At 38.2% G+C, this 16,345-nt stretch overlaps 1 protein-coding gene across 4 annotated transcripts; it reads left to right on the top strand.

The window, feature by feature from the left end:
• Window positions 1-2,281: 2,281 nt before the first annotated feature.
• Window positions 2,282-14,258, top strand: LOC135466617 (ras-related protein Rab-24-like). Of its 4 annotated transcripts, none has more exons than XM_064744196.1 (8): window positions 2,282-2,319; window positions 3,091-3,442; window positions 4,071-4,139; window positions 4,984-5,130; window positions 6,045-6,144; window positions 9,020-9,070; window positions 9,510-9,575; window positions 10,728-14,258. In XM_064744196.1, exons 2-8 carry the CDS (start codon window positions 3,320-3,322, stop codon window positions 10,790-10,792), a joined length of 621 nt encoding a protein of 206 aa, XP_064600266.1. In that variant the 5' UTR covers window positions 2,282-2,319; window positions 3,091-3,319; the 3' UTR covers window positions 10,793-14,258. The 4 variants fall into 4 exon arrangements, with proteins under 4 accessions (XP_064600266.1, XP_064600268.1, XP_064600267.1 ...); XM_064744198.1 differs by lacking the exon at window positions 2,282-2,319 and adding an exon at window positions 2,362-2,564; XM_064744197.1 differs by lacking the exon at window positions 2,282-2,319 and adding an exon at window positions 2,612-2,779.
• Window positions 14,259-16,345: the final 2,087 nt, after the last annotated feature.

Here is a 16,345-nt window from a genome sequence, read left to right as displayed (position 1 = left end):
CACACGACTATACATACTGATATAATTCTACGGAGATTTTTGCCTGTTTGTGGTGTCATGAGGGCCATATGACGTGTACACAAACAGCTCATATAGGCCTAAACCTATAGATATACACATGTATGTATTAACATAGAATTATTTTTGATTGAAGTTCCTAAAAAATGCTGAGTATTACGATTTAGTCATTGGATAACTACCAAATTTATTGGAATGTGGGTGTAGGCATTAATTCGACCCACACGTGACATTAATTCACTAGTCTCTCTGCACTCTTTTTCTGCATTCAAAATGTTAAGATATACTCAAAATGTGGAACGTTTTAAACTGGAATTAATTCTTTCGTGGTAGGCCTCCACTATGTTTACATGAAGTCAAGTGTATAACATAGACACATAATTACATGGTGGCGTCCGTGTCCATGGTGGTTAGCGTGCCAGCGCGGCGCAGTGACCCAGGAACCTCTCGCCACCACTTAAAAAAGTAATCTGTTAATTTTAACAGTAAACCTGTTGTCTGAGTGATGCTAAAATGTATTCTGCTAGTGTAACTGATTATTCTGTTAAATATAGCACATATATTCTTTTAATTCAACAAAAAGATTCTTTTAGACTAACATGATATTATGTTGGATATGACACAGTATTATGTTATAATAACAGAATACACTCTAACATCACTCAAACAACAGATTTTCTGTTAAAATTAACCCATTAATTTTTTGAGTGAATGCGGTCGCTATAAGTTCATCATGACGGCTTTCTCTTCGGTAGTACGCCGGAAGGTCTGCAGCAACCACCGGGCTTTGCCAAGTTTCCTCATACCATACTGCTGGTCACCGTCGTACAAGTGAAATATTATTGAGTACAACGCAAAACACCAATGAAATAAATGAACAGATACATACTTACACGGCTAATTACAAATTTCAGCTAAAATAGTGGAAAAGCAACACACCAAATTTAATGATTAAAATTTTAAGTCTAAGACCGCTTCGTGATCCCGGGGCCAGGGGCATTGCCCCATGCTGGCGTGCTAACCCCCTCGATCACGGAGGCCCCTGCCGTAATACATATGTTTCATTGTGGTAGCCTGCTTAATATGTATATGTAAAGGTTAAACGGTCCCATTTAGTTTTGAAGCTTTCCCGTTAGATCTGGGACGGTAAGGTAGAGAATCGGCCCCAGAGAGGTATGATACGAAGTGCAAATTTCAAAAGCCCATCACAGCTCTGTAAATGTCCAAATCAGAAGTATAAAACTTGGTCGAATCACCCATAAAAGTTACATGGCCATAAAAGAGAGGATTGCTAAGTATCAACCCCCAAAAATGCACTCTCGATCAAAAACGCCAATTTTTCATTCAAACGAGGCACTGTGATGTCTTAAATTTACAATATGAAGACCATCGTTAACCAGAAAAACATCTTTACTGAATCTTTCATGTGTGTATTTCTGCGTGCTGCCAACGTTTCGTTCTGGTTAACGTATGTTTTCATATGTAAAAAATAAACTTTATAATGTGATCGAGTGTCAGCAGCTGTCACTCACACCTATAGTCAGTTTCGCTTCTTGAGGTGCACACTTTCTTGCACTGGGACCAATTTTCCGTCTTACCATACCAGATCCTTTACCTTTTCAAACAGTTTGTGAATGAGCTAATGTTTGTGAACGGCCTACCTAGGCTGTATGCTTACAACAGTGCTTTTAGTCTAGTAAATGCATGTCGTGTATGCGGATTGTTTTTTGCTTGTCCTGTCTAATGCATACATGTACGCCTACATATATAATTAATGTCATTTCCTTTTCGCGCACATACATTGTACAACATTTTTAACGTCATTTCAACGAGGTTATTACGAGGCACACGCGTATATGCCTGTGTATTTCCAACTGCTTATTATAAGTTTGCTGTAAGCTGCATGTCTCTAATATATATATATATATATATATATATATATATATATATATATATATATATATTGGCGTATGTCCCACTTTAAACCCCTTGATATCAGAAAACACATACATTACAATAACACCTGTAAACCTTCTCTGGTTTGTCATAGTTAATTAGTAATCTAATAATCCTCCAATACTAACTGAAAAAAAAAGAAAATTAACGATCCACGAGGATGACGTTGTCTAGTTCACCTTCCTATAGGCATAAAGTATAACATTCACGAGGAGCTCGGTGGCTAATTTACCTTCCTGCTCATGAATGTCCGTTCTGCTGGTGGATGTACTTCCGGTCCCTTCGTGGATGTAGGCTGACGAGTACCGTTGGCTTTTGATTGAACGAGTCGTAAGTTAGTTCTTGGTAAGTTATCAAATACTTAACAGTGAATAACAGTGAACACTGTTCACGCAAAGTAATGTTATTTTTGTAGAGGTGGATGCAAGTGTGACGTGCAAGAGGAGCAGGAAAATACTTGCCGAAACGATCTAGCAACAACAACGATTGACACGTACAGTTATCGTTGCTGAGTGTTGTGTCTAGTTGTAGAAAAGAATGACGCATTGAAAGTGGAAGTTACAGAGTTAGTCGTCCTACTCATTCATTGCGTAAGTGTTGACCTGGAATTGCCGCTTTTGCGATGGATCATGTGATTAAATTTTATGGTTATACACTCGACTGGTGAAACTGAAGTTGTTGTTGGTACCGTATTGGATATCGACTGGACAAAATTGAAAGAACCGACCTTGGTATCAAACTATTCAGTGTCTGTTGTCTTGACAGTTGAATGTTTGCCTGACCATTCTAAGAAGCACATCGAGAGGTTAGCCGACAGTCATAAAGGCAGCGTATGGTATTTAAATTGCTTGTACAATCAACCTACCGATATCAGTATTAAGTTTGTTCACCATTTTAGAGGAATTTTTCTAAATGTTCAAGAGAATTTTTACATTGAGGTGGCAGAAGATATGATTGATGGAACACGAGTTAGGTACTATATATTGCTGTCTAGATTAATTTGTATTGGTATTGAACTTTCAAAGGCACATAAATGATTGTACGTTACAAATTACCATGATCACCCCTTGTATGCGGTTTGTGTGATGTGTAAATAATTTTTATTTTTATTTACAGAAGTTAAGAATTTGATATAGATGGTGGACTACATCTTTGAAGAGTGGAAACTACACCGGGCCAGGAAAGCTGTTTTGAAGCATATCCCATGTTAGCACTCAGGTCAAATGTGCTGTAGATATGAACCTTCAGTGTATTTCAAAGATTCACACATCTGAAGTAATCATAGATCTGATATTGTTTATGTAGAAGAGAACTGTTTTGAGCCCACTATCAGTATTATTAAAGTATGAGTGGCAGTAAAATTGACCTGAAAGTTGTGCTTTTGGGAAAGTCATATGCTGGGAAAACCAGCTTGGTGGAGCGATTTATTCATGGCAGATTCAGTGGAGATGTTGTACCCTATCAAAATGTGAGTACTTTACATATACATGTATTACACTTAAGCTTTACATGTTGGTTATTTATTTGCTGGGCTGCTGTGATTTCAGTTCAATAATTACTGGGGCCTCCGTGGCTCAGTTGGTCAGCGCGCTAGCGCAGCGTAATGACCCAGGAGTCTCTCACCAATGCGGTCGCTGTGAGTTCAAGTCCAGCTCATGCTGGCTTCCTCTCGGATTGTATGTGGGAAGGTCTGCCAGCAGCCTGCGGATGGTCGTGGGTTTCCAATGGGCTCTGCCCGGTTTCCTCCCACCATAATGCTGGCCGCCGTCGTATAAGTGAAATATTCTTGAGTACGGCGTAAAACACCAATCAAATAAATAAATAAATAAACAATAATTGCTATCCTGTAATCTGTTACTGTCATATATAATAGGCCTGATCAGTTGAGTCAACTGTACGAAATATATGTGCTGAAGTTGAAGAAGAAGTTTGCTTTATGTAATAGTCCCAGGTTTGACTAAATAATGGCATATGACCATAATCCTATATATATACAGGATATGTAGATCTTCACATTCAATTCATTTTTACTTTCTTACTATGCCTTTACTAATTCTAGAAAATGAATAGAACAGATTTGTTTGAATCTTTTTCAGACTATTGGAGCTGCGTTTGGAGCGAAAAAAATTGTTATTGGAAAAACACCTGTTGTACTTGGCATCTGGGTAAAGAGTAAACCCTTATTTATATGTAATGATTACTGTAGTCATCTCAGATGTTTTGGAATTCTCTGTCCATTCCCATCATGAAGTTAATTTGTAAATGTACCATGCAAAGATTATTTGCAGTGGTTTAGTGGTTGAAAATCCCTATACCTGTAAGCTCAAAACTTGTTAATTTATCTTTTTAGTTGTTGGTTTTGTGTTAAATGTCGCACTATATATGTTTCAATCACTTATACAGCACTGGCCAAAACCTGTTGAGTGAGTGCATGTTTTTGTGTGTTCACATCTATTTATTCCTAATTCCTATCCTGACCTGATCCTGATCTTTACAGCAGTGATCGAAGTTCCTGTGACAAAAAAAAAAGGTTGCAAAATTTTGGATAATTTAACCCAAACTGTGATGAATATGCAAATCAAGCTTCAGAATGTTCATTTGTGTTTCTTGTGGAAATTTTGAATGCAGTTGGAGATACTTGAAGTCCTGTTACTACATGTACCTCTTTAGAGATCTTTGTAACATATTAGAACTGACCTTGTGACCAAATAACATATTCATGATAGACATTAAACCTATATTAACTGTGATTTGAAGAAATGCTCCTCAACTTACATGAGAAGATGTGACAAAAATGTTACCCTTGTGACAAAGTGTAAAATGTCAGATTTACATTTGTGATCCCAGGTGCACATGTATTTTGGTTATGCATAACCTGGCTGCATATACTGTGTAACTTCATTGTGGGTGGAACCAGGTCATAACTTGGCTACATCTGTGGGTGTGATATAGATGTCGGTGATTGGAACATCTTTTCACCTATTCATGATATTGCATTCTGATCCATAGGACACAGCAGGAAGTGAGCGATATGAGGCGATGAGCAGAATTTACTACAGGGGAGCCAAGGCTGCCATTGTGTGTTACGACTTGGCAGATGGCACCAGTTTTGATCGGGCAAAGTTCTGGATAAATGAACTTCAGCAGAATGAAGAGGTAAACTTTTGATGCTGCCCATAGAAAACTACATGTATGTGCCGTGAGAAGGGACTGTTAGAATACAAACCTCAGCCAGAGCTGAATGTAGAAATTCACCCACGACAAACAAAGGGACAGTACTCTGCATGTATGTTCTTGTGATTCCAGATCTAATCACCACCAAGCTTAGCAGATATGTGCTTGGCCTGAGGCCAGTCAGAGCAAAAACACACAGACTGATTAGTAGACACCAGCAAAAACATAACCTCCTTGATGGACATAATTTTATGGAAAAATGTTTAGAGCTTGAAATGTACATGCAGATTTATATACATGGGATTTTTCTACATTTTTTATGATATTTGTTCATGTACTCTGTGTCTGCATGTGACATTACTGCTTTACCATTTGAGTTATTGTTTGGCTGGCTCTGAAAAGTATTTACATATAAGCTGGCCTTTCTAAGCTAATAGAGTAGATGATGGATTGGAGAGTTTAAAACCTGTAAAAACATTTTTGTTTGGCAATTTTCTCATGTGACTTGCGTGAAAAAAAATGTGTCCCTTATTAGGTGTGAAAAAGTTTCCTCTACAGAGATTTAGAGGTGCATCACCGGGATGACTGATCTTGTGTAACAGGAAAACAAATATGCCACACATGTAGACCCTTTGATGCTTCCCTCTTCAGTTTAATTTGATGTCAGTTGTTGTAATTTTAGTGTAATGTGCTTCACTAAAAGTTACATGGTAGTTTAACCTTGTAAAAAACAAGTAAAATCACGTAAGCCTACATACAGATTACCATTGAAACTATCCATTTGCATGCCTCTTGAGTTCAGTCTTTGCAGAAGTATCTTTCTCCAGCAATATATAATTCTCAGTATTCAGACACTGTGGATGTGGGATAAATCTTTTCTGTTGTTGTGTTTGTAGGCCTGTAAAGTGTACTTGTGTGGCACAAAGAAGGATATTATAGACACAAACCGATCAGCTAGAGAGGTAGATTATCACACTACAACTGACTACGCTGATGGTGAGTGTGCAGGATTACATATACAAGTAGACTATCACACCACAACAGACTTTGGTGACAGTGAGTGTGTAGGATTACATGTACGGGTAGATTATCACACCACAAGAGACTGCGCTGATGGTGAGTGTGCAGGATTACATGTACAGGTAGACTATCAAACCACCACAGACTACGCTGACAGTGAGTGTGCAGGATTACATGTACAGGTAGACTATAAAACCACAAGAGACTACATGGACGGTGAGTGTGCAGGACTACGTGTACAGGTAGACTGTCACACCACAAAAGACTACGCTGACGAGTGTGCAGAATTACGTGTACAGGTACACTATCACACCACAACAAACTCTGCTGATGGTGAGTGTGCAGGACTACATGTACAGGTAGACTATCACACCACAACAGTCTACACTGATGGTGAGTATTCAGGATTACATGTACAGGTAGACTATCACACCACAAGAGACTAAGCTGATGGTGAGTGTGCAGGACTGCATGTACAGGTAGACTATAACACTACAACAGGCTCTGTTGATGATGAGTTTGGAAGATTCCATGTACAGGTAGACTATCACACCAGAACAGACTACACTAATGGTGAGTGTGCAGGACTACATGTACAGGTAGACTATCACACCACAACAAACTCTGCTGATTGTGAGTGTGCAGGACTACATGTACAGGTAGACTATCACACCACAACAGTCTACACTGATGGTGAGTGTGCAGGATTACATGTACAAGTAGACTATCACACCACAAAAGACTACACTGACAACGAGTGTGCAGGATTACATGTACAGGTACACTATCACACCACAACAAACTCTGCTGATGGTGAGTGTGCAGGACTACATGTACAGGTAGACTATCACACCACAACAGTCTACACTGATGGTGAGTGTGCAGGATTACATGTACAAGTAGACTATCACACCACAAAAGACTACACTGACAACGAGTGTGCAGGATTACATGTACAGGTACACTATCACACCACAACAAACTCTGCTGATGGTGAGTGTGCAGGACTACATGTACAGGTAGACTTTCACACCACAACAGTCTACACTGATGGTGAGTATTCAGGATTACATGTACAGGTAGACTATCACACCACAAAAGACTACACCGATGGTGAGTGTGCAGGACTACATGTACAGGTAGACTATAACACTACAACAGGCTCTGTTGATGATGAGTTTGGAAGATTCCATGTACAGGTAGACTATCACACCACAACAGACTACATTAATGGTGAGTGTGCAGGATCACCTACAGGTAGACTATCATACCACAAGAGACTACGCTGATGGTGAGTGTGCAGGACTACGTGTACAGGTAGACTATCACACCACAAAAGACTACACTGACGAGTGTGCAGGATTACGTGTACAGGTACACTATCACACCAAAACAAACTCTGCTGATGGTGAGTGTTCAGGACTACGTGTACAGGTAGACTATCACACCACAACAGAGTACGCTGACAGTGAGTGTTCAGGATTACATGTACAGGTAGACTATCACACCACAACAGACTATGCTGACAGTGAGTGTGCAGGATTAGGTATATGGGTAGACTATCACACCAAAAGAGACTATGCTGACGGTGAGTGTGCAGGATTACATCTTTGGGTAGACTAACACACCACAACAGATTACGCAGATGGTGATTGTTCAGGATTACATGTACAGGTGGACTATAACACTACAACAGTCAGCACTGACGATAAGGATGCAGGATTACATGTAAAGGTGGACCATCACAACACAACAGACTACGCTGACAGTGAGTGTGCAGGATTACGTATATGGGTAGACTATCACACCACAGGAGACTACGCTGACAGTGAGTGTGCAGGATTACATGTACAGGTACACTAAAACACTACAACAGACTACACTGACGATGAGGGTGCAGGATTACATGTACAGGTACACTTTCACACCACAACAATCTCTGCTGATGGTGAGTGCGCAGGATTACATGCACAGGTACACTTTCACACCACAACAGTCTATGCTGACTTTGAGTGTGCAGGATTACATGCACAGGTACACTAGAACACTACAACAGACTACACTGACGATGAGTGTGCAGGATTACATGCACAGGTACACTAAAACACTACAACAGACTACACTGACGATGAGGGTGCAGGATTACATGTACAGGTACACTTTCACACCACAACAGTCTACACTGATGATGAGTGTGCAGGATTACATGCACAGGTACACTCAAACACTACAACAGTCTACACTGATGGTGAGTGTGCAGGATTATATACATGTAGTACACGTAGTGGTCAACAAAAATCACCATGCTTTATTGATGAATAAATGATATTCCTGAAACTTATGTAGGACGTACCTTTCATGTCATTTTTTCAAATTTAGTTGTCTTTTTCGTTACTGCATAAAGCTTTCCAGTGGAAATCATAATTTATTGATGCCAAAGGTCCCTTGTTGGTAGAGTTGTATAAGGTACTGACACTAGAGACCCCACTGGTCAGTGAACTAGTATATTTGAGTTATCAGGTATTTTGTTATGCCAGGATAACACAACCCATAAAACTGACAGGTGTGGTGTGAAACAAAAATACAGACGAACTTAAGAAAAAGATGGTGAAGAAAAGGTATTACTATAATAAGTAAATAGTATTATAAACCAGGTTTCCTTTTGATTGAAGGATTTCAAAGTAGTGTCGATGACACAAAAGTTCAAAGCTCACAGTTCGTGTTTTTAACACTTGTTTTTATATTTGTGCTGTGTTTGGCTGATATATACAAGTCAAGATTGCTTTATGTGTTACTGCTACTTATATGTGAACCTAAATTGAAACTTACATTGTATCTCTGTGTATTGCAGAAATTTCAGCAGACATTTTTGAAACATCCAGCAAGAGTGGAGAGAATATAGGTCAGTCATTGGTTCTGTAACATTCTGACTGTGATTATGACAAATTGTACAAGATCTTTGTCACTATATTTAATATTGGTACAGTGCATTGAAAACCTAAAGTGTATGTTGTTATAAATTCATGTCATAAGATAGGTACGCATATTTTACAGTAAGACTCAAAAGATAGACACTAAATCAAGGTTACTAAGACGATAGATTTCCACAGTCCTCTACAAGTAATGAACATTGGTTCTGTAGCGCTTAAAAAGAATATCAAATGTACATGTTACCGGAACTGTAAAAAAAATTAACAGGAAGACAGTTCTCCTATTGATCACAGGGAACTGTGATCAATACTGTCACTGTACTGTCACAAGCTTGTTAATGTGTTATTTTCTGTTGAACATCATTAATGGTGCTCAGATTTATAGTATTTATCTTTCACTTGACATTTCAGAGGAACTTTTTGCTAAGATTGCAGAGGATTATTTAGCCAAACAAGCAGAGTTGAAACGAACAAAAGGTAGTAGTAATCTTATTACTCGTGGATTTTGATCAGTGGGCTAACTGTATGAACAGATTTACTGTATGGTGTTCTGTAATCAGTGACTGTATGCAGAGCATATTCTTAGTTGTGTTGCATATGTATTGTACTCGTTTGGTCCTTGGACATTGCCAGAAACAAAATGATTATTATTTTTCATTTTTATTTATGTATATTCATCAGTCAACAGTCAACAGAAAAAAATGTCTGGGCCCTAGAGGCTCAGTATACCCTGGTAAAGGCTCTAACAATACTAATAATAATGGGTATGCTCATAGGCAGGTTTTCGTCAAAATTATTTTCATGCTTCTGAACAGCACATTATACCCTTGTGTTTATAACCAAGAATGATATAAGACCAGGGCCCACTTGCACGAAGCCGTCATAACGTTACAAGCATGTAACTACCATGGCATTATTGTGCTGGTTACGGGTGGTAGTTATGTGCACATAATGATGAGGTATCCTGCAAGTGGGCCTTGATATGACAAAACAAAGATCAGAATGGGATACTTTGATGAGTTGAGCTTCCTTCATGGCACAGTACACATGTTATCTGTAGAAGCTTGCGCCACCTGGTAGAGAAATATGCCAACCTCTTGGGTGGAAATTGTGAACTGAATTATGGGAAATCTAATTGTAAACAGCTGTTAGAAGAACTGGCCACACCTTGAGACCAAAACTCCTTATTTAAAAACTATGATTTGGATAATCATGGTTGGTGTGCAGTTATAAACCCATTGACTATTTTTATATTTCCAAGCAAATCTAAAACAATTACTATCAAAGACATTGTTGTCCTTTTACAAAACCGCTCGTTGTCGTCTGTTTCAACACACCCACTTTTGGATCCCACCGTGCGTCGGCTGTTTCTCAAAGATTTGCTGTGCAGTAGAGAGAAAAAAAATACATGGCTGCGCAGATATGTATAATGTGTTATTTGGAAGAAAATAAAATGCTTAGTGCAAAGGGAGGTAGCATCAAGTGCGTTTTTAAAGTCTTTGATATGACCCTGGTTTGATGTCAGGCCGCCAACACGGTATATCCACTAGGCCCCCAAGGCAGTCAGCTAAATGAATTGAACCATTATGAGAATTGTGAGCTAATCTATGACTGATGTTTTTCTGGCAGGATCAACAGATTCCATAAAAGTGGGCCCAGAGATGCAGAAGGGGAGCTCATGCTGCCCCAGATGATGACTTACACCCTGATATCACATGTATACTCTGTCGTTTTAACACTTAAGTGATATCTGATTTGATGACTTACACCCTGATATCACATGTATACCCTGTCGTTTTAACACTTAAGTGATGTCTGATTACGCTGATGTAAAGGAAGTTTTAACTGTGATTGGCTTGTGTAGCTGTGTAAAGGACGCTTTTTTTTCTCTTTTTATCATGCACAAAGGCTTTATTATTCATATTGATTCATGTACATCATAACATGTGTATGCGTTTGCTGTGATCCCAAGACAAAGCAGTTATGGCATGCGTGCTGATTTTGAATCATTGTAATCATTTTATTGATTGAATGAATATCAGATATATCAGATATGGCTATATGGAGTAGAGCTAACTTATTATGCTTACATGTGAAATTAGTATATGCACATGTAAGGGGGACAATAAGTTCAATGGTTATATCACAGATGTTCTGGAAACGTAGGTATGAAATGTCTGACGAAAGCACCTTATTATCAAAACTGAATATTTAATCTGAGGGCATGGTAACTACAACAGTACAGGTATTAACAAGATGAAGACAATATACCGCTTTAATGCTGACATCACTTGTCAACAACCTGAGCTTTAAGGTACCTAAGGTGATTGGTGTGATTGTTGGTGTGAAAGCAGTATGCATTTGAGATCACTGCAACAAGGTTACAAGCTTACAATACCAGGGCAAGGTTTCAGACCTCTTTGGTTTTTGAGATGAAGCCCTTTCAAGCCGAGTATAGGTAAATTTCTTTCTATTTGTTGGCCATAAATGAAGGAAATCCAAATGATTGAAAATAGTATGGCATTCATTTAGTTTCATAAACAAGCTTAACCTTCGAATGTGACCAAGCAAATGTGGGATCGTGCAATTCAAAGTATGAACCATTTAGTATATGACTTGAATCTTCATGCATGGGGGGAAAAGAAAGAAAGATGGCCATGGAAATTATCTGATCAGGCTTTATTCCATGGGGGAGTGCATTCCCTGCTGTGTCACTGATTACACACCTGCCATAGTGCTCTGTAGAGATGAGGACGTAGGAGAGAAAGTAACAGTACCTTCTCAGTAATCCGCAATGAGACAGACAATGCTGATAGGCAATCACTGGTGATAGGATGTACAACTAACCAGTATTTTAGATTAGGTTTGTAATGATACTGAGGCCAGCTGTTCAAAAGTGTACTAGTAGTCAGAGTACAAAACTAATGACACAGTTAATGCCAGATTTAAGTGCTAATACACTTTCCAAAAATTGAGTCCTGCTGTTGGTTAAATTTGATGGCTGACATTTGATGTTCAGATTTATGTACTCTACATGTAGTTCCAATTCAGGTGTGCCTAGGTTACAAGCCAGTACAAGATAATAAATAGAGTATGGTATATAAATACAGAGCTGACTTAAGACTTTCCTCTGTAAATTACCCTAAACTATTGCTGTAGGCAGAAGACATTCTACCTATTTTGTGTTCTCTTAAGTTTCGGTTCCATAGATGTATATCAGTTCATCTTATCAACATCCATGCTAAATTTACATCCAGTATTGTCCCATAGCATAGGAATATGTGAGAATTGGTTATTCTTCCTTAACCATGTAATGATCATATACAAATAAAAAGGCCAGATTTGCTGTACTGATGAATAGAAATCAATCAGATTTTAGATGAATCAGATTTTAGAGACAGATCTTATGAAATTGATTTTTCATTTAACTGCTTGTATTCGATGAAATGATGTGACAAATATCAGAGTGTGAGAATGGCTTACCATGTACCCTGATGTTCTGTCTGGCATGAACCTTTATGCAAAGAGATTTTTAAAGAAATAATCTTGGGTTAGTCAAAATGCCAAGCACTTATGGTGGAACAAATCTGTTTTTAAATTTATTGCAGTTTATGTCTTTGTGTATCCACTTTCTCTTCACTATTGAGAATTTTGTTGACAGAAAACTGTACTATTTCTTGAATTGTGAAATGGTCTGATCTAGCCTTGCCTGGTTATAAATGAAAATGGTGCATATCCAAACATCCAATAAGAGCTTTGCCTCAGCATTTATAGACTGAGCAAAATGGCAGCTGTGGAAAAATATAATATTCATGTTTTCAATGTGCTTTATTGTTTGAAGACTGGCCCCCAACAAAAAGTTTGAAATCATTGTGAAAGCGGCGATGTTACTGTACATGAAATAATACCTGTTTTGGTTTGTGTGCTACTACATAACATTTCATATGTACACTTACAATACAGTGAGCTGGGGATGTTTTAGGTTGTTCTACAATCATGTCACAAATCCCACAGCCTGCATGTACGTGTGGCAGTGGTGTGTAGGCTAATCGATTGTGTTGTGAAGTATTTGAACCGGAAATCAAATTTAAGTGCACATGAGAGATGATATGGAGCAAGTTATTGTACCAGGAATACTAATTGTGCATGTAAAATGCTTCTCTCTATGTCTCCAAATCAGCAGTCTTAGTTAATCCTAATGTTTAATCCCTCATAAATTTCAACGTTTACAAAGATGGAGATTTTGTATGCTGGCAAAACTACTTTAAACAAACCTAAATCCTCAACAAAACCACATACATGTACATAGTATGTGTTTTGACATGTTAAAGGAATGTTATTTGAACTGGACAGCTTACTTCATTAATTCTACAGAGTTCATTTGTACCTATTAACTGAACAGTATGTTTTGTTTTCAAAATATTGTGAATCATACTGTATCAAATTGCACCTAAAGTAATAATGTACAGGTCGAATATGTTGAGTATTTAGGATGTATTCAGTAACTAAGTATTATGAGGCCAGATCAACATCCTATTCATCATCCCGTTATTCGTTTTTGAAGTTTAGAAGTTATATTGACAAAATTACTTGACTGCTAGATGTACACATCAGATACTCTACCCACATGTACACCATTTTACATGTTGACTTTATAATGAAAAAAATCTGCCTCACCTGTAACAGATAATCAAAACCAGACTGTGTGTTATTTAAACACCTGGAGATGCTGTCACAAGTGGAGAAATGCCGGTGGTCTAAAATACTAGTTGCAGTTGGGCAGCATAAGAAAGCTATGGTAGTTGGATTTTATTCTCTTTACACTACATACATGTGCCTTCATCCAAATAAGTCCAGAGCTTGTGGGTTGTTTTTGCAGAGATTCGGTCATTCAATGCTTTTAATCAGTTTTAAATCCTGTAATGAGCAATGTACAATGGCAACGGTTGGTAACATCACTAGAAATTCTCCACATCGGTTGCCAGTTTGTAGACTTTTTTTTTTTTTTTCTCATTTTTTGTGACATGAATGTTGTCCCCTTGCTTCACAAGAAATTGTTTTGTATTCCAAAAATGTGAATGTTTTCTGCATCTTCTGTATATGAAATATCCTACAATTGCAGTAAATATTAAATGATAATAAAAGCCTATCTTTCATCTACATTACTGGTTCTTTACTTCATTATATACTGCTTTATACAATGTACTCCTTGTCCTACAAGAGTTCAGTGATAATAATGTAGGTATCACCACACAGACTGTAAAGAAATCCCCGCAAGTGGGTAGAAAGCTTGTGAAACCCTTTACATGGTAATGCATTCACTTCATTATGGTTGGGTACAAGTTGGGTCTATTCCCTGTGTATTTGTGCTTTTCTGTAGGTTTTGAGCTACTGATTTATTTGATTGGTGTTAAGGAGGCTTAAAACAAGAATTTGTTAGGTGCAAGAAGAAACGGAAGTGCCTAAAGTAAATCTAAATCATCCCCTTTTCGCCAAATTTCTGATAAATCACGATTCAATCTGCAGCCAGACCTCATTAGTCAAGGGCCTGACACTCGCAGCAACTCGAATAGCATTCCCAGCATTATAACTTCAAATATCGGACTCAAAGAGCCCCTTGAGCTATTGAGTTAAAAGACAAGTAAAATAAATTGAGTTATTTCGGAAGTGGACTGAAAACAGACATAATGGTGACCTACATTTTTGGGATGTGATTGGTTGCTCTTAATTTTTACAGGACCATGGGGATATGCATGTTCGAGCAACCCAGAGCATGATATGCCGTCACTTGCACCCCATAGTTGTACAGCTTACAGTGAAAACAGGGTTCAGGTTCGGGTTATAAAAGTTATTCACAGCTGATTGGTTAAAACTGATAACATGATGGTGCTTTCCGTTGCCTCGTGCACAATTTTGCTTGCTTTGAAATGCCATATCTTGGTTGTGATACATCACAAAAACAAAAGTTACGTGCATCAAACTACGTTTGGGATACTTTATCAATGCATGCATACATTTGGTCTAGTGTTGTCTTTTTCTTTTAACTAAATGCATCTTAAAAAAACAGACTAAGGAAGATAATGTCGACGTTCCTAGTGTGTAGCGATACATACTAATTCTTAATTTTCACAAATGAGAGCTGGTTTACAAGTGAAACAGCTTAGTGACTATCATGGCACTACATTGTACAACCGTCTCTTTCCTGCACTCTGTGACATGCAATACAACTGGTTTGAGTACAGCAATAATCAATTTGATTCCCCTAATTCCTCAACCATCTCACATAGGAAAGATCAACTTTCAGTGAAATTTATTTACTTCTTCAATTTGACTTTGGAAACTACATAGGCTGGATTAGCCAATTTCAGGGCTTAACAAAAAGTATAACTTTATCAGTCTGCACAGGGTAATGCCTTCAGGATATGCTTGAATAAACTTGCAAACCTGCGAAAAGATTTACAGTGGGCTTTTTACATATTACTCCAGAATACGGCTCTTACAATGGGTTTATTTTAAGGCGGAAATTAGTGAGTTCCCCCACTTAAAACTGCTTCTTAACAGGCATCAGCTACCTGCATATGGGTGATCTCTTTGGTAAAGGGCTTGTCTGCAGGAACGCATGTTTTCGATGACCGAACCATTGAGGGCAAGTAGTGTTCAAAATATTTCACTTGTATGCCATGGCTTGAGTGACAGCCAAGTGAACTGTTCATCAGTCTCACTGTTTCTACTACACAGGTCTTTATACATATTCACCAAGTCAACCTAGGATCCACAACAAGGACCCAAGACTGATATCCACTCTGCTAACCAGGGCCCCAAGGCAGAGAAGGGGAGATTTTAACACAAATCTGCAAATACCAAGGATTTGTCCTTGGACTTTTGTCTGGAAACCTGAAGAACTTCTTACAAGAGATCCTTAAATTCACCGCTCTATTCTGAGGTTGTAGGAGAAAAAAAAAGGTCCTGACTGCCAAAAATATACTAACTAGTGGCACTGTTCTATGTTTATCCTACCAATCTCTGAAAGCTTAAAAATAAAGTCGATGTTATTCTTGAAGTCTAAAATTCTTGAAGGTATTCAATAAAAAAAATTTTCAAATCTCCCTTCATATGACAATTGCTTCTTCTTGGACCAATTACCACAGAAAACAACTGTGCCTGCAAAGACATTTGCGGAAAACTAATAACTATTTACTTCTCACCACAGACAGTATCTCACAAGTCATAACAAGCATCATTGTACA

The sequence above is a fragment of the Liolophura sinensis genome, chromosome 6 (genome assembly GCF_032854445.1).
Source record: "Liolophura sinensis isolate JHLJ2023 chromosome 6, CUHK_Ljap_v2, whole genome shotgun sequence".
NCBI classification, from domain to species: domain Eukaryota; kingdom Metazoa; phylum Mollusca; class Polyplacophora; order Chitonida; family Chitonidae; genus Liolophura; species Liolophura sinensis.
Note: the sequence above shows the minus strand (reverse complement) of the source record. Positions and strands in the feature narration are given on the sequence as shown.